General features: G+C 34.7%; 1 protein-coding gene across 5 annotated transcripts in view; it reads left to right on the plus strand.

Moving 5' to 3' along the window:
• Positions 1–26,154, plus strand: part of LOC150108954 (uncharacterized) — a 243,700-nt gene that overhangs the window by 157,828 nt on the left and 59,718 nt on the right. For all 5 annotated transcript variants that reach the window (XM_090404513.1, XM_090404522.1, XM_090404504.1 and 2 more), the window contains 3 exons: positions 1,963–2,042; positions 5,930–5,986; positions 25,361–25,442. In XM_090404513.1, coding sequence (XP_090260639.1) covers positions 1,963–2,042; positions 5,930–5,986; positions 25,361–25,442 — 219 coding nt within the window. The remainder of the gene's footprint in view (positions 1–1,962; positions 2,043–5,929; positions 5,987–25,360; positions 25,443–26,154) is intronic.

Below are 26,154 nucleotides of genomic sequence, written 5' to 3' on the forward strand. Positions count from 1 at the left end.
ACACTATAATATTGTTGGACTTGGGCTAAGTTATTTGACAGGACACCACATGAACAGCTGAGAGGATATAGGATTGGAATATAAACTATTGACTGGGATAAGAGTGTAAAAATATTCATAATTTAAAATTGTGAATCTTCTTACAATTGTTTCTCTATGTTAGTATATTATTAGTTTTGGTTTCTTACAACATATGATTGGCACTTGCGATGTGCCCGATATTGATATGCTAAAATGAAATGTAAAGCATTGAGATTTGATGTACTTATAGATTTTGATAGTTGTGATAATTTCAATCTTCTTTACTTTAATTCACAATGACAATAAAGTTGAGATATCTTTTGTTTTTTGTGAAGACATTCTCTTTATTCTAACAAAGATAGCGCATCAGCCACTGCTACCTAACTTCTCACTTGCCATTTACATGAAGTGTGCATACTCGCTGAGGAGATTGATAGGTGATTGACAGCTGACAAAGAAGAGCATTCAGCACTGGGGTGATGGGGAAAAACAAGAAGAGAGAAGGGAAATTTGAGAACAACAACCAGAGAAGGAAGTTGAAAGTTTTTAAAAAAACGTGACAGTCGAGAGAATATTAATAGAAAATTCCGAAAAGGAATTGTAGCATTGTAAATCTTTAAACTGGAAGAATTGAGACTGTCAACAAGTGATTAGTAAATAAAAGAAGATATTTGAGTAGACGTTCTAATTCAACGTTCCAAGAAAACTATATGAAAGTTTTGTCTTCTGTCTAAAGGATGCTGGATCTATTTATTATTCTATTAGAAAAAGTGGTGGAATTAGTAAATTCTAAAACTGTAAAGTGGCTTAACATGAAGAGCTCAACCTTCATACTTGCATTTATGAAATAGTAAAAAAACTGCTTCTATCGCTGGTTTAAAAAAAAAAAAAAAAAAAAGGAAAGAAAAGAAAAGGTAATTTGTGCATATATTGAACTGCATGAAGTAAGATTAATTATGCTCCAGTGAAACAGGAGGATGATTGAAAAAATAATGCGTGCCTAATAAAAAAATTAAAAAAATAAGATTCCATGGAAGTGAAGAGGTACTTCTGCTTTTTCAGAAAAGGCCGAACAAAGAAACTGGCTATAATGAACACTTATGTCTCTCAGACTGAACATTTTGTACAGTCTGAAAGATTAAGTATAGGTTAAATGAACCAGTTATAGAGTGAATCAGAGTAAATGATTTCATCCTTTAAAGATAAAGGAGATCTCTCAAGTATAGACTTAATTTAGAAGGCCTTGAATCCAGTTAGTTTTGTAGTTATTTAATTTTATTTATATGTATATAGTGTTTTAGTTTCATTAAATGTATATATTTTTTTTTATTTGGTCTCGAGTTAAAAGTTTTTCAGATTGTAAAAGAAATAGTTAAGTTATTGCACCATTGAAAACTCTTGTGGAGTTAATTTACACTTGGTATAAAAAACAATCTCTTTACAGAGATATATCAGAAATCTGCCCTCTGGCAGATCGAAGGTAACCATTGGTGTAACCTAAGGATTAGTCCTTGGACCATTGTTGTTCAATCTATACATTAATAATATTGGAAAGGAGATGTTCAACTGTTTTTGATGATGCAGATAGGCTGTGCAATGAGGGACTTACAGAATGACTTGAATTCAAAAAACAATTCTTAAAATTTGTCATTTCATAGAAACATTTATGAAATAAGAAAGGAAGTGACAAGGATTAAAAATAAAATTTCTTTAACAAAGTTTTTTGAGATCGCGCATGTGATGAATTTTCAGTGTGAAAAATTCAATTTAAAAATATAAATCCTTTAAAATGTTTCAGATAACTTCCTCTTGTTTTTCCATGCATGTGGAAAAGCTAAGAAAAAATTTATCATGAAGTAGAACTTAGCTTGTTCTAAATTATTTTAAATACAAATTTAATTTAAAAGTAATATTTAACTATCTAATTTACACTTTGTTTAGAACAACTGAAGCTATTTAAGCATCATTTTGAGATGGTTTTGGAAGGTGAGAAACAAGTTGATCAAGCACGTAATCACTTGGTAAGTTGTTTTGTTAGCACTGATATTAATTATAGATTAATCATCATATGTATTACATGTGAATTATAATCATATTTGAAGTTGCAAGAATAAACTAGTAGATTATCCATTCCATTACCCACCCTCTCACATTGTTTCTACTTCAACAAACCAATCAATACTTGTTTGTTACTGGTTTTTTGAACTGACAGGTCTACATATGGAGGGTTGTTCAGCCTATTGTATTATAGCATGGTGGGAGGTGACAAAGTTAGGAGCAAGAAGAAATTTGTGAACATCAGATTTTATTCTTCTTAAATGCACAACATGGAAGCTGTCGAAAAGACTGCAGTACAGAGAGAGTAAATGAGGAGGAGGGAAAAAAATTTTGTGAGAGTTCAGAGTGGAGCATGGAATAGCCACTGCATGTGTTTCAGTAGATTTAGAGAAGAGCAGGAAAAAGTATTTCTTCCTACTTCATGTTATGCATCATGAAGAAATGCTCTCCATACAGAGAACATCCAATCTCCTTGCCATATCATGACCTTGACTATTTTCTTCATTCATTCCATTCATATGTATCCTTCCAGGCATGATTTGTAGAGAGTTAGCAAGTTTACACACAAACTGATCAGGAAGCTTCTGATGAAATGTTACATAGGACTGAACTATGTACTATCAGGCTGTGAGACTGCACAACTAATCCTGTCTAGAATGTGAAGAATCTGAGGGCTTTTCAGTTGAACGCAAGTCAGCCAGTCTCGTATAGAGTTAAAGGGTTTTCCTTCCTAGAAGAACACATCTAATTAATAGATATAGTACACTAGCCCCATAGCCTTAATTGATTCAGCCATGACCTAAATAGCTTGCACAATTGCTTTACTACTGCAGTTTTGAATTAGGAAGGTATTTTGACATATTCCTGAAAGGCATCACTTACCCTGGATAAAAATGAGAGTGGGATATAGAAATCAGAACCCTTGTCCAATCTCCAAACATGTCATTAGCCACTTTAGGCTTCCAGAGTGCTGGTGTTTCAGCAATTGATGGTTATCTGCCACCTGGATCTAGTTGGTGTTACCTCTAACTCGGAGTTGAAATCCTTGCTGAATTCATCAGGGGGGTGACACCATGAGAATGCATGGTCGACATTTGACAGGGTGATGCTGTTTATTGCACTTCGTATGTACAAATGCTTCCTTTTTAAGGATTGGGGGGGGGGGGGGTGTTAAAGAATATGATTGAAATGACTGAAAGTTAAGTTTCTGTTAGGAAAAGTAGGTGTTGCCAGAATGGAGATGGACATTATGGAGACTAAACTAAGATTTTGTATATTATTTATAAAATACATCTGAAAGATTTTGGAAGATTCATTTAGTTTGTATGTAATCTTTTCATTTACTTAACTTTTGATAATTTGTCATCATCATCAGTTTTCTGATATATACCTTCAAGCAGTGTACAGTATATTTTGTTGGTATTATACAATTAAGTTTTATATTATTAACCTGCTGCCAACAATTTTCCTCCAATTTAGTTTCACATGTCAGCACTCCAAATATTGTTTGAACTTATACAGGGTGTTTCAGAATATCCATTGCAAACTTCTAGGATATGTAGGGATGGGGATTGGAGTAGATAGGTTTTGATTAGCAACCCATGTATCCAAATGCAGCATTGCAATAGTACAGGTCGAAGTTTCGTGTGCACATCACAAAGAATGTAAACATCAGACACGGGGTAAATTACATTTTAATTTCATAAACATTTATAAAAGGTGCTCAAAGTAGCAACCAACAACTTTACAGCATGCATTACACCTGTGTATCAAGTTCTGGCACACTCTTTCAAAAATGCCTGGCATGATTTGGATCTCACCCACTGCAGTCAGTATTGTTGACAGATCTTCTAATGACTCCACAGGGGTTTCGTACACGAAACTTTTCATGTCGCCCCAGAAAAAAATCCAAAGGAGTTTGTCTGGTGGAGATAGTGTCGGATGTCATGTGAAAAGTGTGGTGGTGTACCATCATGTTGTGAAACCACATGTTGCCTAATGTGCAATGGCACATCTGCCAACAACTGTGGCAGTGTCTCTTGCAGGAACATCAAGTACATGGGGCCAATCAGGTGGGGTGAAAGAAGATACTGTCTGATCAACTCATCACCAACAATCTTCTTCCTCATGTGCCTTATCCCATCTATTTGGGATTGGCCTTTTAATATGATGTGACCTTATGCACACGATTTTTTTTTGTCTGTAGAAGTATGTGTTCACGGGACCGGTTTGCCTGTTCTGAGGACAAAAAACCTCCACCTCCATTTGAGACCGGTGCACGGACCGGAATTGAACCCAGGTCTTTTCAACCAAAGGGCTTTGTCTGTATCGACTGAGCTACGGAGGGTCTCAACTCATCACCAACAATGTCTGCCCAAATGTTGATGGTGAACTTGTTCTGGAATCCATGGCAGTGAGCGATGTAGGACCAAATGTGGCTGTTTTGGTCCAGGGCTATATTCACTAGGGAAGGCATGTTCCACATTTCCACATGCCTTCCCTAGTGAATACAGCTTCATTGGTGGAGTGTACCAGTTCTGAAAATCAAGGCCCTTCTACACAATGTGACGTGGCCGAAATATTGGAAATATATTAAAGTTTAATTTAATGTATATTCTATTGTATGTTGTAATTTCCTTAAGTTATTTAGTAAGCATGTATAACCAACGTTTAAGCCATTTCTGCAAGAACCTTCTACACAACATTGACTGAATCACCTACAGAACCCAATCTGTGGTTTCAAAATCGGTTGGGCCCAGTGCATGAACCTTCTGATACCATGAGGGACGGAGCTGATCATGTAGAGCCTGCAGATGCTGGAGTGAGGTACACCCATAACATGTTCAGTGCCACAGGTACTCACAGAAAGGTTCTCCTCAACCTGACAAATCACCACCTCATGGAAGTCTGGGTATGGCAAGTCCTTGTAGCTCTACATTTATGCCTGTTGGCATTGAAAGAACCTGTTTCCCACAACCACTGATTAATGTTAGCAAACAGGATGTGCGATGGGGATTGGACAATGTGGGAAACGCTGTGCGTATAACCAATAGGCAGCTCTCCCATTACATTGAGCTTTGCCATACATTAACATCATGTTGGCATAGTCTGGTTCTCATTGGTGGCCCTTCCCCTGATGCTTAGCAGCATTATACTTGTCCATAAGGATATGTGAATTGCATTGTGGGATATTAAGGTAATTGATGTGACGTCATTAGCCTCTATATACAAGTAGCCCAGTTGTGAAGTTACTTCACTTGCAAACTTTGTTTGCTTACAGTTGGATAAAGGATGAAACCAAGGATATAATTTCTTGGCATCTTTAATTTATAGTATAACCAAGTGAAAAAACTTTCAACATGGATGTGCTTATGGAGCAATATTGTTTAGTTATGCAATACTGTGAAACTTATAATTATAAATTTTAAGCATCTCATGTAATAAAAACTACTTCATTGCAAAGATGCAGTAATTTTATTGGATTATTAGAGTGAATCCAAGTCAGTTATTCGTCACCTGAGTTGAGCCTAAAAGACCCAGAAACCCAGGCTTTAAAATCTTATTTGTGATGAAAATTGTCCAAGCATTTGGGGGTGGGGTGCAAGGCTAAGTTAATTAGCCTTGAAAACAAGGTTTTTCTCCAACCAATTTATTATTTTACCCAACAAATTTTAAAAGCCAGTCCCTTTTCTAAACCAGCTTGCTTAATACTGGGAAAAGGAGAAAGTAGATTTATTCCAATTTTTGGTTTATCATTATTTATTACATTTTCTTGAATAACAGAGTTAAAAGGTTTAATTTTATTAATTATCTGTATACCATTTGTAAGATTTCATTTTGATTTATGTAGGTAGCTTGTGAACAGAGAGAGCAGAAACTGAGGAAAGAATTAAAGCGGGCAGCCAAAGTAAGTATAAGTACTTATTAATTGGCAAAATTGTGATGTATGCTTTATTAATACTCTCTTCTTCAGTGCAAAGCATATATACAGAATGGTTTGAGAGATGAGGTGTTTTTATGTCAGTCCCCCACCTGAAAGTTGCAAACCTATAGTATATTTAGAGTAATGGGTGAATCAATTATTAGATAATGTAGAAATACTGGTTTGCACACCAAATGGGGATCTTTTTCCAGCCAATTCAAGTCTCTAATAATGATGATGGTGTGATGGTTTCACACAATGTTTCCTCTAAGTTAGGAAATCGAATGTTCGACCCACGTCTTCTGAACTAACAGCTGCATTGGCAGCCTGGACAACCCTGATTCTGGATGGGGGGGGGGGCACTAGTGGTGAAAAGTACATAACATACTTTTATCATTTCCAAAATTATAAAAAAAAAAACTGAGAAGTTACATATTGTTTTATATTTTATATAAAATAGTGTATACATATCAAAACAATTTTACAAAGTAACTTAGTATGAGGTACTGTTGTCTGCTTTGTCACTTTTCGAGAAGAAATAAACACAGCCAAGGTCAACTTTGAATCTGTCTGATAGATTTGATATGTATAAATATTTCTAGATATTAAAAAAAAAAAACTATTTGTTATGAGACTTTGTCTCGGTATTGTTCATTTCAGGCATCCAGTGCAATGAATAATACTGAGACAAAGTCTCATAACAAATAGGAGTTTTTTTTTTTTTTTTTTTTTTTTTTTTAAATATCTAGAAATATTAAAAGCAAGCACATCTAGTAATTGGAAATGCATCAATCATGGTCACGATGATGTAGGTCACAATATTAGAGAATGCTTTTGGGTTGCTAATTTTCATCTTTTCTGATACAGGAAACTTGAACTCATTTTACTCTGCAGTCATTATCTTTTCATTGTATCAGTGTTTGCTTCTATTTTTCTTTATATCTTCTCTGTTTTCGTATGTCATTGTGATTGTCTTATATCAATCTTTGATCTGCATGCTTTGACATCTTAGTTAGTTGGTCATTATGACTACAGTAACACTTCGTTTAGTGCATTGTCTTTGACAGTGAACAAGAGACTGAGTCTGGGGGTGATGGCTCTTAAATGGCTGCATATATGCACAGCTGAGAAAGAATATTCATCTCACACCAGATGATGAAACCATCTTTCACCTGAAGTGGCAATTACTCTAAATCATGAAGTTTCTTTATTTAATTTTTTCCACTAAACTGCTTTTTTTCTGCTTTAATAAATGGTAACCATGGAACTTGTCCCACGAAGAATATGAAAGACATTTTCCAGGCTTTTTCAGCTGAGGCTGAATAGCCACACTGGTCTCAGAAAGCATACATCATAATATGAACTGAAACCTCATGGCCATAGTTGCAAAAAAAAAAAAAAATCATGAAGCTTATTGTATCTGAATACCTACAGCTTGTAATTTTTAGGAAATGCATTTGAAGGGAATTTGTACCAATGAATAACAAAAGGAATAAATGAATGAAGAGTACAAAACATTTTGTGTGTTTGGAATCAAGTTTTTAATGCTAGTTTTGATGAATAATAACCGTGAAAGTACTTGTGGAAAATGCTTGTAGTATATTGTCTGTGTGAAAATGAGTAGAATGAACCTGTGGGAGGTTGATCCTAATTACTTTCACCTGAACAGTCCAGAATGTTTTCAGTGAACAATTAAGAGCAACATGCCAGACATGAGAATAGTTTTCTGTGTTGGACTGACTTGCAACTTTTATAAAGTTTATAGTTCAGGAATAAAGTTTGAAAGTAACGCTTGTGTTCATGCCAAGAACTGCTAGAAGTTACTGGATGAGAAAAATCTCTTCTTTAGAGATTTTATGTGTTCCCACCCATGAAAGGTTTTTGCAAACCTATAATATTTTCATACCGTGTGTGGGCTAAGAATTTTTATTTTCTCTTTTTATCAATTTCATAGATTGCTCTGTATTATTTATTTTTTACATAGTCTAGAAATCCTACTCTAGAGACAATGTGGAACTTTACCACTTCAGTAAGCAGGACAGTAGTCTTACACTGGGCAATTAAATTCATCTCCCATCTAAAGATAATCACAAACATCCCATACCCAGGGTTTGATTTGGATATTATTAGAGCTAAAAATGGGAGAAAACTCAGTTTTGGATGAGATGGTCAGATTAGAAAGAACAGCGTAGTGTAGTTTCATCGGCAGAACTGTGGATTGGATTTTATAGTTCACTTCAGAGGAGGGGAAAAAATCATCAATATATTACTGGTCCTTGGAAGGGGGGAAAAACATATCTTCAAAAGATAAAAAGAATTCAAATGGCAGAAAAACCACTGTAAATAATAAATAAAAATAAATGTGTAACCATTGTTTATCCTAAATTTAATATGCACCCATTGAACATAACACACTTATTACAATTGACATTTATTTCACCAAATAACATTCATACAAGTATGCATATGTGATGGACACCGCAAAACCTCATACTACAAAAATAATCTCCAGCTATGTAAAGTTTAAAAACTGCTGATATATAATATCCATACAGAGAGAAAATTAAAAAAATCCAGTCTTGAAAATAGACTAAGATGAGAAAAAGCCTTTATGCCAAATCTAGTCTAGTTTATCTGAAATTTTATATGACATTTGCAATGGTCTATAATAAAAACTAAAGTAATGTTAGTTCTGATAAGTATTTCTATAATTCATCTGTTTTGATTTTGAACAGAACTATCATCTTTTTATTTCATAGGATAGAAGAAATGCCATCTGAATTTAGGCTATATTTAGAGTTAATGAAATGAAGGCATAAAAATTATTATTATTATTTATATGGGTACTCCATCGAGTCAAAAGACATTGCAAAAGACTCATTCTATCCATTAACACAATACCTATCATACATCTCCTTAAACCTATTCACTATTGGGGACTCACAACCATCTCTGTCAATCCATTCCACACATTTAGTGGAATGTCAATTGAAGAAGCTCTTCAAAATGAATTAAATGGCAGGTTTAACAATTCCAGTATCTTGTTTCGATCATGGAGACATCACTGTTTTTATAATACCATTGTTTTTTTTTGGGGGGGGGGATAGCAAGAAAGTTTGTGAATGTATCTGCTTATGCAAGTCAATTTTCTATATGCTATTAAAGAAAGAGTGATATTGGGTCCACACTGTTTTTGTTGTTATTTATTTTTCTGTAGTAAACTGGATTCTGGAACATCGATTGAAATGAAGAGGGAATGTGTCTGATGTTTAGGCCTGGCTAAATAGAGAAAACACATTATTCGTGTATCCGGAATGTAACCAGATTGGGGGTTTAACCATATCTCTCAAGAGCATCGTTTTCAAAAATACCTGGACATTTTATAGAAACATGTGGTAGGCATACGGATCTCTTTCGGAAAATAGTTTTAACACATGTAAAGGAAATTAGAATTTATTTACACCTCCTGTATATTTTGCTTTCTGTAAGATGAGTGTCATTTGGGGAGATAAAAAAAAAAAAGAATTGGTTACAACATTCAAAATATGAACACAAGAATGAGTCAGATAGCATGAATCATACTTTCACATGTGTCTTGGTCACAGCTAAGTGAGCAGGAGACTGTGTTCAAACACATACAAACATATCTTCAGTTTCTGTAAAATGCTTTTTTGAGGCTGTTGTTAAATTGATTAAATTTACCTTCAATGCAGAGTACTTCACATGATAGAACAAATTGTATCAGCAAATAGAAGGAACAACCGTGGAAAGTTCTATTTCACCTGCTTTGACTGATTACTTCATGGAGCATCTGAAAAGCCAACTTTTTAACTCCCCTTTTTCCTTAACTTTGTATCTGGCTATGTTTTGTCGATGATATATTTGCAGTTTTCCCACTCTGAAACAGAATTACTTCAATTTGTGAACAGAATAAATTCCTTACACAACCACATCAAGCTCACTATTGAACTTGAATCCAACAAGAGTCTTCCCTTCTTACATACCTTAATAATCTGTAACTCTACAGACAATATTGAATTTTCCATCTACGGGAAACTTTTCTTCACTGACAGGTATATCCACCCAGCTTTACATCATCATCATCCTTCACAGAAGACGGTTATTATCAAAAGTTTGTATGCAGAGCACTTTCAATTTGTTCTTCGGACACCCTCCTATCAGAAGAATTAAATAAAGTATGAAACACTTTGTTGTCTAATGGATGAAAAGAAACCACCATCCAGGAAATAATTGATAATTATTCTTCAGTAAGACTGATGTGAAGAGGTTTTCCATAATCTCTCTTAATGGGACTTCTGAACAAATAGTAGGAATTCTCGGTAAATATAATCTGTACACTACTTTCAAAATAGCATGCAAGTTATCTTCCTTCTTACCATCTAACTACCGAAATTGCCTTGACTATGCTTGGTGTCTGTCAAGTACCTATTCGTGATGATTTTGCTATTTTGAACAGACTGGTCATTCTGCTAGAATCAGAGGGTTCAGGCTTTGCTTCTCATGACATAGACACCAGACATAGAATTCAATGGAATCAGACAAAGATATAGATTTAAATTCAAGTGTATATTCCTTGAAATGTATGAAACACAACTTCATTGTGCTAATTTTAACCAAACAGACTGTTTGCTCATCTTCAAGTTTTGGGAAGTAATAGCCAGAAACTGTTCATAATTTTATTATTCATTTTTATTTATTTATGTTTTTTATCATCATCAATTTCCTGATATGTACCCTCAAGGGATATTCAGGCTACTTATGACAGCATTATATGATTAAGTTTACATTATTACTAATCTCTTATCAATAATTTTCCTCCAAATTAGTCTATTACTTGTCAGCACTCCAATAATATTGTGTCTAATATTTTGTTCTTCTAAGGCACTTCTGATTAAATCAATCCACCTAGGCCTTGGTCATCCTCTGGGATTTTTTCTGCCATTTTGACATCGAACACCTGTTTTGCTATCATGTATTAATTTTGATATCATGTATTAAACATGATATCAAAATTGGAGAGGTTAATGTCAGCTCTTTGCTTTATGCAGACAATGTTATATACTTCTAAATAAATCCGCTACAAGTCTGCAAGAGTCACTGACTAAATTGAATAACTGTTGTAATAGATATGGTACGAAGGTCAGCAATAAAAACACAAAGACAATGAAAATAGGTGGAATCATTGAAAATGTCAACTGTGTTGTGAATGGAGAACCTGTGGAACAAGTAAAGCATTTTAGCTACTTAGGCACGATTTTTAGTGAAGATGGTAAATTAAATATAGAAATAGACAACAGAATCAACAAAGCTGATATGGTAGGAAGTCAATTGAATAAATTCACATGGAATAAGAGAGAAATTAGTCGGAACACTAAATTAGCTATATACAAGACAGTGTTCAAACCAGTTTTAACTTATGGATCTGAGAGCTGGGTCAGAAGTAAAACGCTTGACCAAAGACTAGAGACCGCAGATATGAGAGTCCTGAGAAAGATTAGAGGCGTGAACAGATGGCATCGATGGCAATATCATATTAAAAACAAGGATATTAGGAAAGAATTCAACATTGTTGGCATCCAGGAATGCGTTAGCAGAGCTATCTCAGGTGGTATGGTCACTTAAACAGAATGGGTGAAGAAAAATTAGCAAAACAAGTGTTCTCTGCCAGGTTGGCAGGAAAATGACCCAGAGGAAGACCAAGATATAGGTGGATTGATACGGTACAAAGTGCCTTAGACGATAGAAATATAAGATCTGATAATGTTGGAGTCTTGACAAGTAACAGACTGATTTGGAGGAAAATTATAGATAGGAAGTTAGTAATGATGTAAATTTTTCGTGTAGTACTATCATATCCTGTACACCCCTTGAGGGTACATGGCAGGAATTTGATGATGACACCTGTTTTGCTAATCTTTCCTCACTCATTCTATTTAAGTGGCCATACCACCCTAGATTAGCTCTCTCCACATATTCTTGAATGCTAACAATGTCAGGTTCCTCCCTAGAACTAATATATATATATATATATATATATATATATATATATATATATATATGGTCTCTAATTTGATCAAGTGCTTTATTTCTAACCTAACTCTCCATAGCTCAGTCGATATAGATGAAGCCCTTTGGTCGGAAAGACCTGGGGTTTGATTCCCATCTATGACTTGAGGAACCTTTTTTTTCCTGTCTCTTTCGATTAAAGGTGAGTTAGTCGGTCTCATACAGAAGTAGAGGGTTTTTTCACCCAGAAACTCTGGTTTCTTCGTCCCTCAGAACAGGCAAACCAGCCCTGTGAACACATGGATTTACAGCCATGAATACTTATGACAATGTGGAAGAGATAGGGTCCTCACCACATCTTGTTATGCCATAAGTCACATCATGATAGTCAACCTCTTGGATAGGAGACAGCACATGAATGGGAACTCTCAGATCCATTACTTAAGACTGGTTTGAACACTGTTTTGTATATATTGCTAGTTTGGTGTTTTGGCTAATTTCTCTGTTATTCCATGTAGATTTATTCAACTATCTCCCACATTGCAGCTTTGCTTATTCTGTTGTCTATTTCCAAATTTAATTTGCCATCTTCACTGACAGTGATATCATCCTATGGGTTTTTCCCCTGCCATTTTGGCATCAAACACCTGTTTTGCTAATCTTTCCTCGCTCATTCTATTTAAGTGGCCATACCACCCTAGATTAGCTATGTCCACATATTCTTGAATGCTAACAGTGTCAGGTTCTGCCTAAAATAGCTTATATTATTTTACTTGTTCTATAGGTTCATCATCATCATCAAATTCCTGACATGTACCCTCAAGGGGTGTACAGGATATAATAGTACTACATGAAAAATTTACACCACTACTAACTTCCTATTTACAATTTTCCTCCAAATCAGTCTGTTACTTGTCAAGACTCCAACATTGTCAGATATTTCCCATTCTGTTTAAGTGACCATACCACCTGAGATCTGCTAACACATTCCTGGATGCTAGCAATTTCAAGTTTTTTTTCCTAATATCCTCATTTTTAATATGATATAGCCATTGATGCCATCTGTTCATACCCTAATCTTTCTCAGTACTCTCTTATCTGCGGTCTCCAGTCTTTGGTCAAGTGTTTTACTTCTAACCCAGCCCTCGGATCCATAAATTAAAATTAGTTTGAACACCGTCTTGTATACAGCTAATTTAGTTTTGACTAATTTCTCTCTTATTCTATATAAATTTATTCATTTGACTTCTTACCATGCCAGCTTTGTTGATTCTGTTGTCTATTTCCATATTTAATTTACCATCTTCACTAAAATCGTGCCTAAATAACTGAAATGTTTTACTTGTTTTATAGGTTCTCCATTTACAATGCAGTTGATATTTTCAGTGCTTCTGTGTATTTTCATTGCTTTTGTCTTCAATGAAGGTCTTGCTGACCTTCATACCTTATCTATTACAACAGTTATTCAATTTAGTCAGGGAATCTTGCAGACTTGTAGCGGATTTATATAGAAGTATAACATCATCTGCATAAAGCAAAAGAACTGACATTACCACCTGAGATTAATTCTATGGGTTTTCCATTAAGAATGCAGCTGAAATTTTCTGTGTTCCTGTCTGTTTTCATAGTTTTGGTCTTTTTATTGCTGATTTTCACCCAAATTTGTTACAGCTATTATACAGTTTAGTTAAAGAACCCTGGAGACTTGCACTGGATGTGTGTAGGAGTCCAACATCATCTGCATGAAGCAAAGAACTAAGTTTAATTATCTCCAATTCTAATATCGGTTTAATGCTACTTTCTTTCATAGTGTGCATCCTTGTCTTACCCTGATTTTGCAGCAACCGTCTTCCCATATTTCCTTCAATTCTAACTGCTGACTTACACTTAAATATAGACTATGTACTGCTTTATATAATGTTGCATTTACCCCATATATATTTGTAGTATTTTGAAAAGCTTTTCTTTGGACATCTTGTTGTAGGCCTTTTCCAGATCTACAAAATGTAAGTACAGATCCTTGCAATATTCTCCTGATTTCTCAACCATTTGTCAGGAAGTGAAAATCTGATCTTGATAACCCGTATTTGTCCCCCACCTCAGCTTGTTCTTCAAATTTCTGTTCCACAAATTTTCTCAATTTCTTTTCAAGTATGGTTACATAAACCTTACCTGGAACAGTTAGTAGAGAAATTCCTAATTCTCACATTCAGCTTTTTTTTCTTTTCTTTTTTTTGAATTTGAATTATTGACCAAGTGCTCTGAATTATGCAGTGTAGCAACTGCAACTTTTATACCTCCATAGTTAAGCATTCTGATTGAATATCATCTACTCTGCTGCCTGTAGTGTACTCCTGTTTGGCTTCCTCTTGAAAATTTTCTACTACTGCTCTGTCACTACTTATTTCATTTAAGTCTCAAAATAATTACTTCAAATATATAGAATATCTTTATCTTCCATTTTCATGTCACCTTTATCATCTCTGATTTCTTTTAAAGTACTCTTTCCTTCATTTCTAAACTTTTTCAATAGCCTCCAAAACAATTTGCCACTTTCCTGATATTTATTTTCTATATTCTTATGTCTTCCCATTACTGTATTTAGCTACATTTACACATATCTTATTTCTCTTAAATTTTTCTCTGTATTCTGTTATGGCATCTACTGACTTATTTGCTAGGAACTTTTGGTCTGCTTTTTTTTTCCTTGTTCAGGACTACTTAACATCTTGTGTCCACCATGGTCTTATTTTTTCAACCCTGCAGACAACTTCACCACATATCTCCTTATCTGAATCAATCAATCAATGTTTTCTTCAGAGTTTGCCACAGAGACTCCAAGCTTCAAGCTTGTTTTCAAGCTGTCATTTTTTTTTTTTTAAATAATATTTGTATAGGTGAGTCTACAGTTTACCTGTAAAAGCTTCACAGTGATTAAGATATCACTGTGAACAATGAATTCCCAGAGACTTTTCTTATTTCTTTCATCTTCTCTCCATATGCACTTGTGCTACCTTCTTTATGTTGGAATATGGTGTTAGTAATGATTAGTCTATAACCAGAACAGAAATCCAGCAGACAGTAGATACTGTTATTATTAGCTTTGCCTTTGATCCAAATTTTTCCAAAACATTCCTATATGCCTGTGAGATTCATTTCCTACTCTGCTGTTTAGATCTCCAACAAGGACGTTTTTTTTTTTTTTTCATTTTCTTTATCCCAATTGCCTGCTCTATCATCATCATCAAATTCCTGCCATGTACCCTCAATGGGTGTACAGGATATGACAGTACTACATGAAAAAATTACATCATTACTAACTTCCTATCTACAATTTTCCTCCAAATCAGTCTGTTACTTGTCAAGACTCCAACATTATCAGATCTTATATTTCTATCATCTAAGGCACTTTGTACCATATCAATCCACCTATATCTTGGTCTTCCTGTGGGTCGTTTTCCTGCCAACTTGGCAGAGAACACTTGTTTTGCTAATTTTCTTCACCCATTCTGTTTAAGTGACCATATCATCTGAGATAGCTCTGCTAACGCATTCCTGGATGCCAACAATGTCGAGTTCTTTCCTAATATCCTTGTTTTTAATATGATATTGTCATTGATGCCATCTCTTCACGCCTCTAATCTTTTTTAGGACTCATATCTGCGGTCTCTAGTCTTTGGTCAAGCGTTTTACTTATGACCCTGCTCTCAGATCCATAAGTTAAAACTGGTTTTAACACTGTCTTGTATATAGCTAATTTAGTGTTCCAACTAATTTCTCTCTTATTCCATATGAATTTATTCAATTGACTTCCTACCATACCAGCTTTGTTGATTCTGTTGTCTATTTCCATATTTAATTTACCATCTTCACTAAAAATCGTGCCTAAGTAGCTGAAATGTTTTACTTGTTCCACAGGTTCTCCATTCACAACACTATTGACAGTTTCAATGATTCTGCCTATTTTCATTGTCTTTCTCTTTTTATTGCTGACCTTCATACCATATCTATTACAACAGTTATTCAAATTAGTCAGAGAATCTTGCAGACTTGTACCGGATTTATTTAGAAGTATATCATCATCCGCATAAAGCAAAGAGCTGACATTAACATCTCCAATTTTGATATCATGTTTAATACCACTTTCTTTCATAATGTGATCCATATAGATAATGAATAACAGAGGGGATAATGTACATCCTTGTCTCATACCAGATTTAACATTAAACCATCTACCTGTACTTCCTTCAATTCTAACTGCTGATTTACAACTCAAATAAAGACTAATTATTGCTTGATATAATGCCTCATTGACACCATATAACTGTAGTTGAATAGCTTCTCTCTTGGCACCTTGTCATATGCCTTTTTCAAATCGACAAAACTTAAATACCGATCTTTGTTATATTCCCATACTTTCTCGACTATTTGTCATAAAGTGAAGATTTGATCCTGACAGCCTCTATTTGGGCTGAATCCAGCTTGTTCTTCACCCAGCTCTTCTTCCACAATTCTTCTCAATCGTTTCTCAAGTATACCTGCATAGAACTTGCCAGGAACGTTTAGTAGGGAAATATCTCTGTAATTCTCACATTCAGTTTTATTTCCCTTTTTATATATGTGTACTATGAGAACTCTACTCCAATCATCTTGAATTCGTCCCTCTGTCCAGTCTTTCTGAACTATGCAGTGCAGCCACTGTAAGACTTTTATACCACCATACTTCAGCATTTCTGGTTGAATATCATCTACTCCTGCTGTCTTTCCACATTTCAAGCCTTTGATGGCTTTTTCTACTTCAAGTATGGATATGTATTCCCGACTGGATGCTTGGTCAGTGTTTTTTACCACTGTACTGTCATCACTGCTTGTTTCATTTAGCAGTTTTTCAAAGTAATTACTCCATTCTTCAAGGATATTTTTTTCTTCCATTTTCATGTCACCTTTATCATCTCCAACTCCTTTTACAGCACTCTTTCCTCCATTTCTAAGCTTCTTCAACAACCTCCAGAATATTTTGCCACCTTCTTGATATTTATTTTCTATATTCTTGCCAAAGTCCTCTCATCACTTTTGTTTAGCTAGTTTTACACGGTGTTTAGTATTCTTGCATTTGTCTCTGTATTCTCTAAGAGCACAAGCTGACTTTTTTGCCTGGAACTTTTGATATGTATTCTTCTTTTCCTTCACTGCGTGTTTAACTTCCTCTGTCCACCACGGAGTTCTAATTTTTCTATCCTTGCAGACAACTTCACGACATGCCTCTCTAGTCGAATGAATCAGGGATTTCTTCAAGACTTGCCACTGAATCTCCAAGGTTTGATTCCTGTTCTCAAACTCTTTCATTTTTTCTTGAATAATCTTTGTGTAGTTTAGTCTACAGTTCACATCTAAGAGCTGCTCAACTTTTATTCACTTTAAAACTTTCTTACATTTTATTCTTTTCAATATGAAATTCAATTTTATCCTGCTCAAGACTAAATAGTGATCACTTCCAATTTCAAATCCTCTGTACACTCTAGTGTCCTGCACCAGAGAGAAAACATCACTATTAACAATGACATAGTCATTGAGACTTCTTATTCCTTGCCTCTTCTCTCCATGTGAATTTGTGCACATTTTTATGTTGGAACATGGTGTTAGTAATAACCAGTCCATGTCCTGAGCAGAAATCCAACAGATATTTGCCATTATTATTAGCTTTGCTCTTTTCTCCAATTTTCCCAAAATATTTTTGTATGTCTCACAATCATTTCCTACTCTGCTATTTAGATCCCCAACAAGGACCAACTTTTCCTTTTTCATTGTGTCAGTTGCTTTTTCTGAAGCATCAATAAATGCTTCCACTTCTACCTTAGTAGAACCTTCTGTGAGACCTTTCTCTACTTCTTCCTCAGGAGAATTTTCTGTGGAATTATAGGCACAAATAAGCTTCATTATCCATTTTCCTGTTTTGAAGTTTGCTCACATAACCTTACTTGAAATTGCTTTCCAGTCAAGCTTATCTTCATGTTTAGTGTTGACTGGTATTGTTACTCCTTCCTTTCCTTGATTATTATTGCCCAAATATGGCATCCTATACTTATTATTTAGTAAGATCTCACCTGTTTTTTGTGTTAATGTCAGTAATTCCATTTATGTCCACATGGTACTTTTCCAGTTTTTCTGCAAGCTTGAATTACTTTCCAATGAATACTACTTATATTGTTGGTTCCTATCTTCTTATAGATGTTGAGTTGTGACTTGTTCCATTAGCTGACCTTTTACTGTTTTCCCCCTGGTTTTTTATTTATTTATATTTTTTTAATTACAAAACTATACTTGACCTGGTTCCTTGAAACCTTAACAGGTTCACCTTAACTTGGAATCTTAACAGTGTTATCTCCTGCTCACCCAGCTGCAACTGAGACATGAAATTATGATTCATTATGTTTGACTCATTCTTGTGTTAATATTTTGAATGTTGTAACCAATTCTTTTGCTCTCTCCCTGAATGATGCTCATGTTACAATGACCAAAATATATATTGTAAATATATTCTAATTTCCTTTATATGTGTTGCAATTTTTAAAAATATACCAATTAAAACTATGTAGAAATTGGCTCTTCATACAACCACTCTTAAATCTTTTATAAGAATGGAGTGAACTGACATAGACAGGGGGTTGAGGTGTGACATTCCTATCCTTCATAGGAAAAGCTATACCCAATGTGTGTGTGTGTGATAGAAGCAGATGATTTTCATTGCTTACTTTGATATCAGCCATTTTGCTAATGGAGGCATAAAGTAGTCTCCAGTTTACCTTATTTCAGTTTCTTCAATAATGCAATATAAATAATTTTCTTAGTTGTGCTGCAGACATAAGGAAATGTCCACCATTTGTTTAATGGCACAAATTTGAAAGTGCTCATACTGCAGACCAACCACTAGATAACCTAATAGAAATGCTTGAAAAGACTTCCACATCAGTTGATGAATAATCTTGCTTCTGTGCCTGTAGAGTTGTTTATCCATTACTGTATATTCTGATCATCCCACTCCCAAAAGTTTCCACATTCACTTCATAATTACATACACATGTTCTTATTCTCTTATTCCAACCTCTAATGTTCTTTTCAGTCTCTAATTGCAATGCTGTTTTGACTGTTTTTCTTTTGACGGTTAGTTGGACACTCTCTGACTTAGTATATCTTTCATATGCTTGAAATATCTTTTCATATGCTTGAAGCATATGAAAGATATACTAAGTCAGAGAGTGTCCAACTAACCAGTTTCTCATTTTAATCTCCTCCTGGTAAATATCTCTCTGAATTATTCTTTCAAGTGAAATGCTCTCTTGTTTACTCTCGTAAAACTTCCAACTATTAATCCAACATTTAGCTGTAGGTGCTGAATAGGACAGAATTCACATTGGACATTTAATGGAATGAAAACTGCATAAAGAATGAATTAAACGAGAGTTTAATAATTCCAGTATTTCATCTTAAGCATACTTCCTTCCAGCACTCATAGAGTGCTGGAAGGAAGCCTAGGTTTTAACTTAGGATGCCTAAGAATTAGTGTTTCATATATTAAAAATTCTACCTATTTTAAACTTAATTTAATTTTAAATAATTATATTGTGGTCAGCTTTGCAATATGTTAGTCTTTCTTCATTGTATTCCCTTGAATGCTGTCTTAATAGTTTTAAAAATCATTTTGTCCCGAATGTCATATATATCTCTACTCCTATGTCATTCATGAGGTTACTTCTTTTGGAAGAACAAAATATACAGATAAATGGGATATACTGCAATGGGTTCTCCCATTTCATCCCACCCCTTGCCAGTTTTTACATGGAGCATTTAAAAAACCACCACTTAATTCTCTCAACTGTATGTTTTTTCTATCTGGCTAAGATATATTGATGTGGTCCCAATTTGGATTTGACCAATTTAGACACATTCCTCCTTCACTGCAACTATCAATATTCAAGAAACCAGTTTACATGGAAAAAGAGATTAGCAATAGTCTTGCCTCTCTGGACATCTTAATAAGTCTTCCAAATGGTAACCTTTCTTTTCAGTATACCTACTCTCACTGGCAGATATATTCAAAAACTTTCAGATCATTTCTACCCCTCACTCTCAGCAGTATGATTTTATTAAAATTTTATTAAAACTCTTACTAATAAGAGCCATCAATCTGTTCCATTGTGTCATTTCTCACAGCTGAACTTCACCATATACATCATATCTTATCTAATGGCTACAATTTCAATGGAATTAACAGAATATTTTATTTTTCTCCTAATTTTTGACCTTCTCACACATCGATTATAGTAATGCAATCCCTATTCCCTGTGTCTGGAGTATATCAGAAAAAAAATAGCCAGAATAAAAAAAAAATACAATTTCTATACTGCTTTCAGGTCCCACTTGAAACTGGTTGTCCTTATCTATTCTCTAGGACCAACTCCTATCTCAGTTCTTGATGTGTATAAGGTTCCTTTCTTCTTGCAAGTTGGCCTATTATGGACGACTGGAAGATCAGCCAACATCTACTTGCAGGAAAATTTTTTAAAAAAATACATTTGTAATCCTGATTATAGAGAGTCGGGTCTAACAGACCATGCCTTGGACACCACACATAAAATCAAATTGAGTATGGGGGGCTTTATTGCAGCAAGTTCAAATGCTAGAGGGTGTTTTATTTATTTATTTATTTTTTTTAATCAATGGTTATCTTTGAACACTGACCTAATTGAAATAAGAAAGTAATATGTTAAACCTCTCAAACTTTGGAAAACAGTAATTCTTGGGTATTCTGAGTTACAACCTAGGACTCTATACCTTAATCTACAGTTTCACTTTACTCTGTGTTTCTTATAATTTATATTTGACTGCCCTGAAGATGTCTCCATGACCAGACTAATAATTAAAGTGGTAATTCATTCCATGTGTTCAAACCAATTTTAACTTATGAATCTGAGAGCTGAATTAGAAATAAAACTTGATCAAAGGCTGGGACAGAGATGAGTCCTGAGAAAGATTAGGGGACTGAACAGATGGCATCAATGGCAGTATCATAAACAAGCATATTAAGAAAGATCTTGATATTGTTAACATTCAGGAATGTGTTAGCAGAGCTAATCTCATGGGAGATGAAAGATTATAGTTTGACCACAGATGCGAGAGCTCTGGACACTTCTGTGATGGCAGAAGAAGGAGAATCCATTCCAATAATAGGGTAATCAGTTTATCTTGTGGGATGAGTTTGGTTATTATTACATGTCGGAAAAGTAGCTTTTCTTTTATGATCATTCTTGCTTTTAAAGTGGTAACTATTTTGCTTGCATAACAGGTTGGAAAATTTTACATATAAAGCACGTGATTTTGCATGTTGGTGACGAATAGTACTTCGCCTCATTCCTTTCTCCCCTTCAACATGAATTGATTCTTCTTGGTACTGTGCCAGCTGCAGTTCTCTCAATTGTGGGCAGACTCTTTGCCAGGATGGCAGGATAAAGACCCAGAGGAAGACCAGAAATATTAAGATTTGATAATATTTGAATGTTGACAGATCTAATCTAACAGGCTGATCTGGAGGAAAATTTGATAGGAAGTTAGTAATGATGTAACTATTCATGTAGTACTATCATAAGATCCTGTACACCCAACTCCTGAGGGTATATGTTAGGAATTTGATGATGATGATGTTTGTAATTTCTTTTCAAATAGAATTTACTTTTTATCTCTGATCCAGGATATTTAACACCAAGGAAATACACATTTTTCCTTTTATGGAAAATATGACTTCTTCATGAACTCTGAATAATGCTCCTCCAAATAATGTTTTGCATTATGGGATACTGAAGCAGTTGAAGTGAAGTCAAGAGCCTCTGTATACAAGTAGCCTGGTTATGAAGGTACTTCATATGCAAACTTTCTTTGCTTACACTTGTGTGAATGATTAAATAACAAAAATATAATTTCTTGTCATTTGGAATTTAAACAGCCTGGGGTTGTCCTTGCTAGATAGAATTAAAGATAACTGGGATTAGCAGGTTTTGTGAGTCAGAATACAATTTAAAAAGATGTTGGGCAGCTGTTGCTGTTGTTCCTATAAGTATAGCAGAAATGGTGAGGAGTATTAATGGTTCTAGTTCTGCTGAACAAGCATAGAAATATCAGAAGAGACATGATTATGAAACTGACTAGTGGCCGAAGAACTGAGCCTCTCTTCCGAACTTCATCAAGAATTTTTAGAGAGGTCTTAGGTTCACCATTCCAAACATAAGAGAAGTATTCCAAGGTTGGTGGATTTGAGATTTGTGCAGAGTAAACATTTGGACAGAAGTGAGGTGATTATGTCAAGAAAGTCTCAATCTGAGAAGAGAAATCTTGTCTTGATTGTTAAGCTGAGCACTACCAAAGGCTGGAGAGGAACCATGGTCCATTTTGTAAGAAAATTTTGGAATCATGGAAGGTAACCAGATTGTTGTCATCCCAATGGAGGATGCATGGAGATCAATGTTTAGGGCACTTATCATAGATGATCTTGAAGCTTGAGATGCTTCATCACTGTGGGGTTTGTTATGAGTAGGATGAGTGGAGAGTGCCATATCAGCAAAATTGTAAATAGGGCCTGAGGTCGGTGAGAGCAGGCCATCTATATGTAAGGAACAGGGTGGGTGGGTGAAAGAAGCACCCTGAGGAACACCTGTATTAACAGGAAAATCTGAAGAGAGAACATTTCCATTACACATAGTGAGTGACCTGAGGGAAACTGGCAATCCATTCACAAAGTGAGGAAGGTAGTCCACAAGATGGCAACCCATCGAGAAGCAATCAATGTCAAACTCCTTCAAACACCATGGAAATAGCACAGATTTCTCTCAACTTTTCCATGGGATGTGTCTAGAGGAGAGAAATTTAAGTAAGGAGAATCATTTTGAATCCTGAGTGGCAAAATCCATGTTGATAGTCCTTGATTAGTTCATGGTTTTTCAGATGTAAAAGAAGTTGACTGTTGATCTTCATGACATTAGACAGCATTGGAGTTAGAGCAAGAGGTCAATAATTTCATGGACGATGTCTGTCACATTTCCTTGGAATTGGCTGTATATGGGCCTACCCCCATTCTGTAAGGTGGTCACCAGCTGAACACAGTGTGTGGATAATAAAGAACAGGTATTAGCCCAGCTAAAGTACCACTAGTGAGATTCACTAGTAGTACTTTAGAAGCCTATCTTTATGACTATCAGAAGCCTTTTTGGTATCCAGGTTGTTTGAGATTCTTCTGATGGAAGGCTACAGGTGTCATGTGATGCATTGTTCCAGGTAAAGGAGGAAGTGATTTGCCTCCATTATCTATGCATGATGCTAGGAGATCCACCTCATCTTTAAGTGATGTTGCAGTGCTACCATCGGGGTAAGAAACAGACAGGAGCACAGATGGACAAGTTATGTCCAATAGCTTTTATGAGGATCAGAAGGTGCAACTGTCATTAGCACAGGTGAATAGTTTTTTACATTTAGCACTATCAAAGCCCATTTCACATTGAAAATCTCCATTTTAACATGGATAATTTCTGTAACATGATCACAACAAGTATTTGGATCTGAGGAACCAAAATATTAGTGTGACCAGGGAAAGGAGTAAAAGTTACAGAGATCTTCTCACTTAACACTGTTGAAGTGACAAACTACAACAGTGTTAAGTGATTGCGATCTGAATTACAAAGAGGAGTTTAGTGGACTTTTGAGGTTTCACATATTTTAAATATGAATACCTTTTCAAAGAAAGTTGCAAAGTCCTTTTACATTGGCCTAATCTGGATCAGAATGATTTTCTCTCTTCCCCCCCCCCCTCAAAAGCTTGGGAGATTCTCATTTTATGTAAACATCAAAAACAGTTTTAAAATTATTTATTAATATATTAATTTCTAGCTCATAGCAACCATTTTTAATTGGTAAACCAATTGTCATATGTACCTTGTATTTCTGTTCTTTGATTTGCTTGTTTCTACACGCTGATGATGTACTTATTTTCAGTATGAAATATCATTAAAGTTAATTACTGTAGTTATTGTGTAATTTGTTGTTCACTGTATTTCCAAAATCAGACTATAAGGAAATGGCCTCATGGTTTGAGATATGTATTAATCTTTTGATTTAACTAATTAGCTCAATTTGTGTTTTTTTTTTTTTTAAAAAAAAAAAGTAGTTTTCTATTCTGTTTCTATTTTTATTCTGTTAGTTTTATAGAATTATTATTATTATTACTGGACTTGTATGGAATTTTTTAGCATGATGGATATTTACTACTTTTGCTGGTATTTCTTAATTATTATAGTTAACCCTTGGATGTAGTTTACATAGGTTAAATAACTATTTGACTATAACAAAATTAGGAATCAGCCTTTTAATTTATATATATATATCAACCCTACAAATGAGAGGTTGCAACAATACTGTATATAGTTAGGTAGTTAAGGAGAAAGAAGGAACCTGTTGAAGTATTTTTGGACAACTGAAGCAACACTGTAAAGTTTTTCTTGAACAGAACACTGTGAGGAAGGCTGTTCCAAAGTGCAGAATTAAATCTGTATCCAGGAAACATAAGATGCTATCTCACAAAATAGTAATTTTTCAGTATGGCCAGGAGAATAATCTTTTAGCATTGATTTTTCATATTTACTCTCAATTTTTGCTGCAGATAGGTTAATTTCAAACATGTCTAACTTTTAAAAGAAAGGAAATCTTAGATAGTGCTCTACACCTTGTGAAAATTAGAGATGGCATCCTATGCCTCCAGAATGCAGAAATATGAAAGAGGAGGATGAGAGGTCAGTTCAATAAGTTTGAAGTTGAAATTTGCCATCTTCATTACAGAGCAGCACCTACAGGTCAGTTGTGATTGGAAATGTGCAGAATGTGGGAAGGATTGGAGAAAAAAAAACCTGTGGTATTTCATTGGATAATTTCAATATTAATAAAGTTCAACCTGTTCACAGTACAGAGTATGGGCAAATTGTGTTATGGTACACTAGCCTAAAGTTCAGAGAAAATTTGTAATTGTTTCTCCCCAATAGGAAATTTTCAGATATAAGTTGCCATTATAAATCATGTTTAATTTTTAATTCCTCATGTCTTTTGTGTGTCACCAAATTTGTTTCTTTACCATACACATTTCCTCTTACTAGTTAAAATTTTCTCAGTTGTTAAAAATCCATTAATTCTGATTGAAATTTGAATGGCCCATTATTACTTGTATATGTATCACATAGATACTGAAACCTTAAAAAGCAGTTGTGTAATGAAATATTCTGCATGTGTTGTTTCTTACAGAAGGCTACAGCTGATGAGATAGATAATCTAGAGATCAAACTTTCACAAGCTGAGAGGGCAAAGTATCTAGCTCAGCTGGAAAGTATGAAATTTATTTCACTTCATATTTAAAATCAGTTGTAGTTAAATGCTTTCATTCATTTTAGTAACATGGAAATGGTTTCTTTCAGTTGATTGTTGAAGAGGATTGATTATTATTATTCCTTTCCTGAAACATATCCCTAAGAGGTTTACGTACAGGATACCATGATAGTATCAATGCAATATTCTAGCTTTATATTAATAGTTTTTTTTACAAATTACTTCTTTGTTAGGCCTCTTACTTTTGTGTCTTCTTAGGCAGTCCTGCCATGTATATTTCAACCACCTGTTTTGCTAGTCTTCATTGATGCCAGACACATTAGATGAAATTTCATCTACGTTCAGTTTCATTTCGATTGAAAAAGAAATGCTCGAGATTACATTCACATCTATACTCATGGTTAAAAGGATTTGCATTGAGTGTACTTCTTCAGTACACTCACTGTGTAACCTAATCATCATTTCATATAATATAAACAGTCTGCTAGCAGGTTGGTATCAAATCCAGATATTTGATTTGATATTGCATACAGATACAGAAGTTATAAATGATATATGTTTAATTATTTATTGTTAATGTCCAAAATGCCACTATCAACTGCAGGCAAATGTTTCAATGTAACCATTGGATGGCAATACAGAAGCACTTGATAGTTGAGAAATAACTGGCCACATGAAATAGCTTAGAGTAAAGACTCAAGTTTGCAGGTGAC

Source organism: Typopeltis vanoorti, chromosome 2 (assembly GCF_054136105.1).
Source record: "Typopeltis vanoorti isolate ZY-2024b chromosome 2, IOZ_Tvanoo_1.0, whole genome shotgun sequence".
Classification (NCBI taxonomy): Eukaryota; Metazoa; Arthropoda; class Arachnida; order Uropygi; family Thelyphonidae; genus Typopeltis; species Typopeltis vanoorti.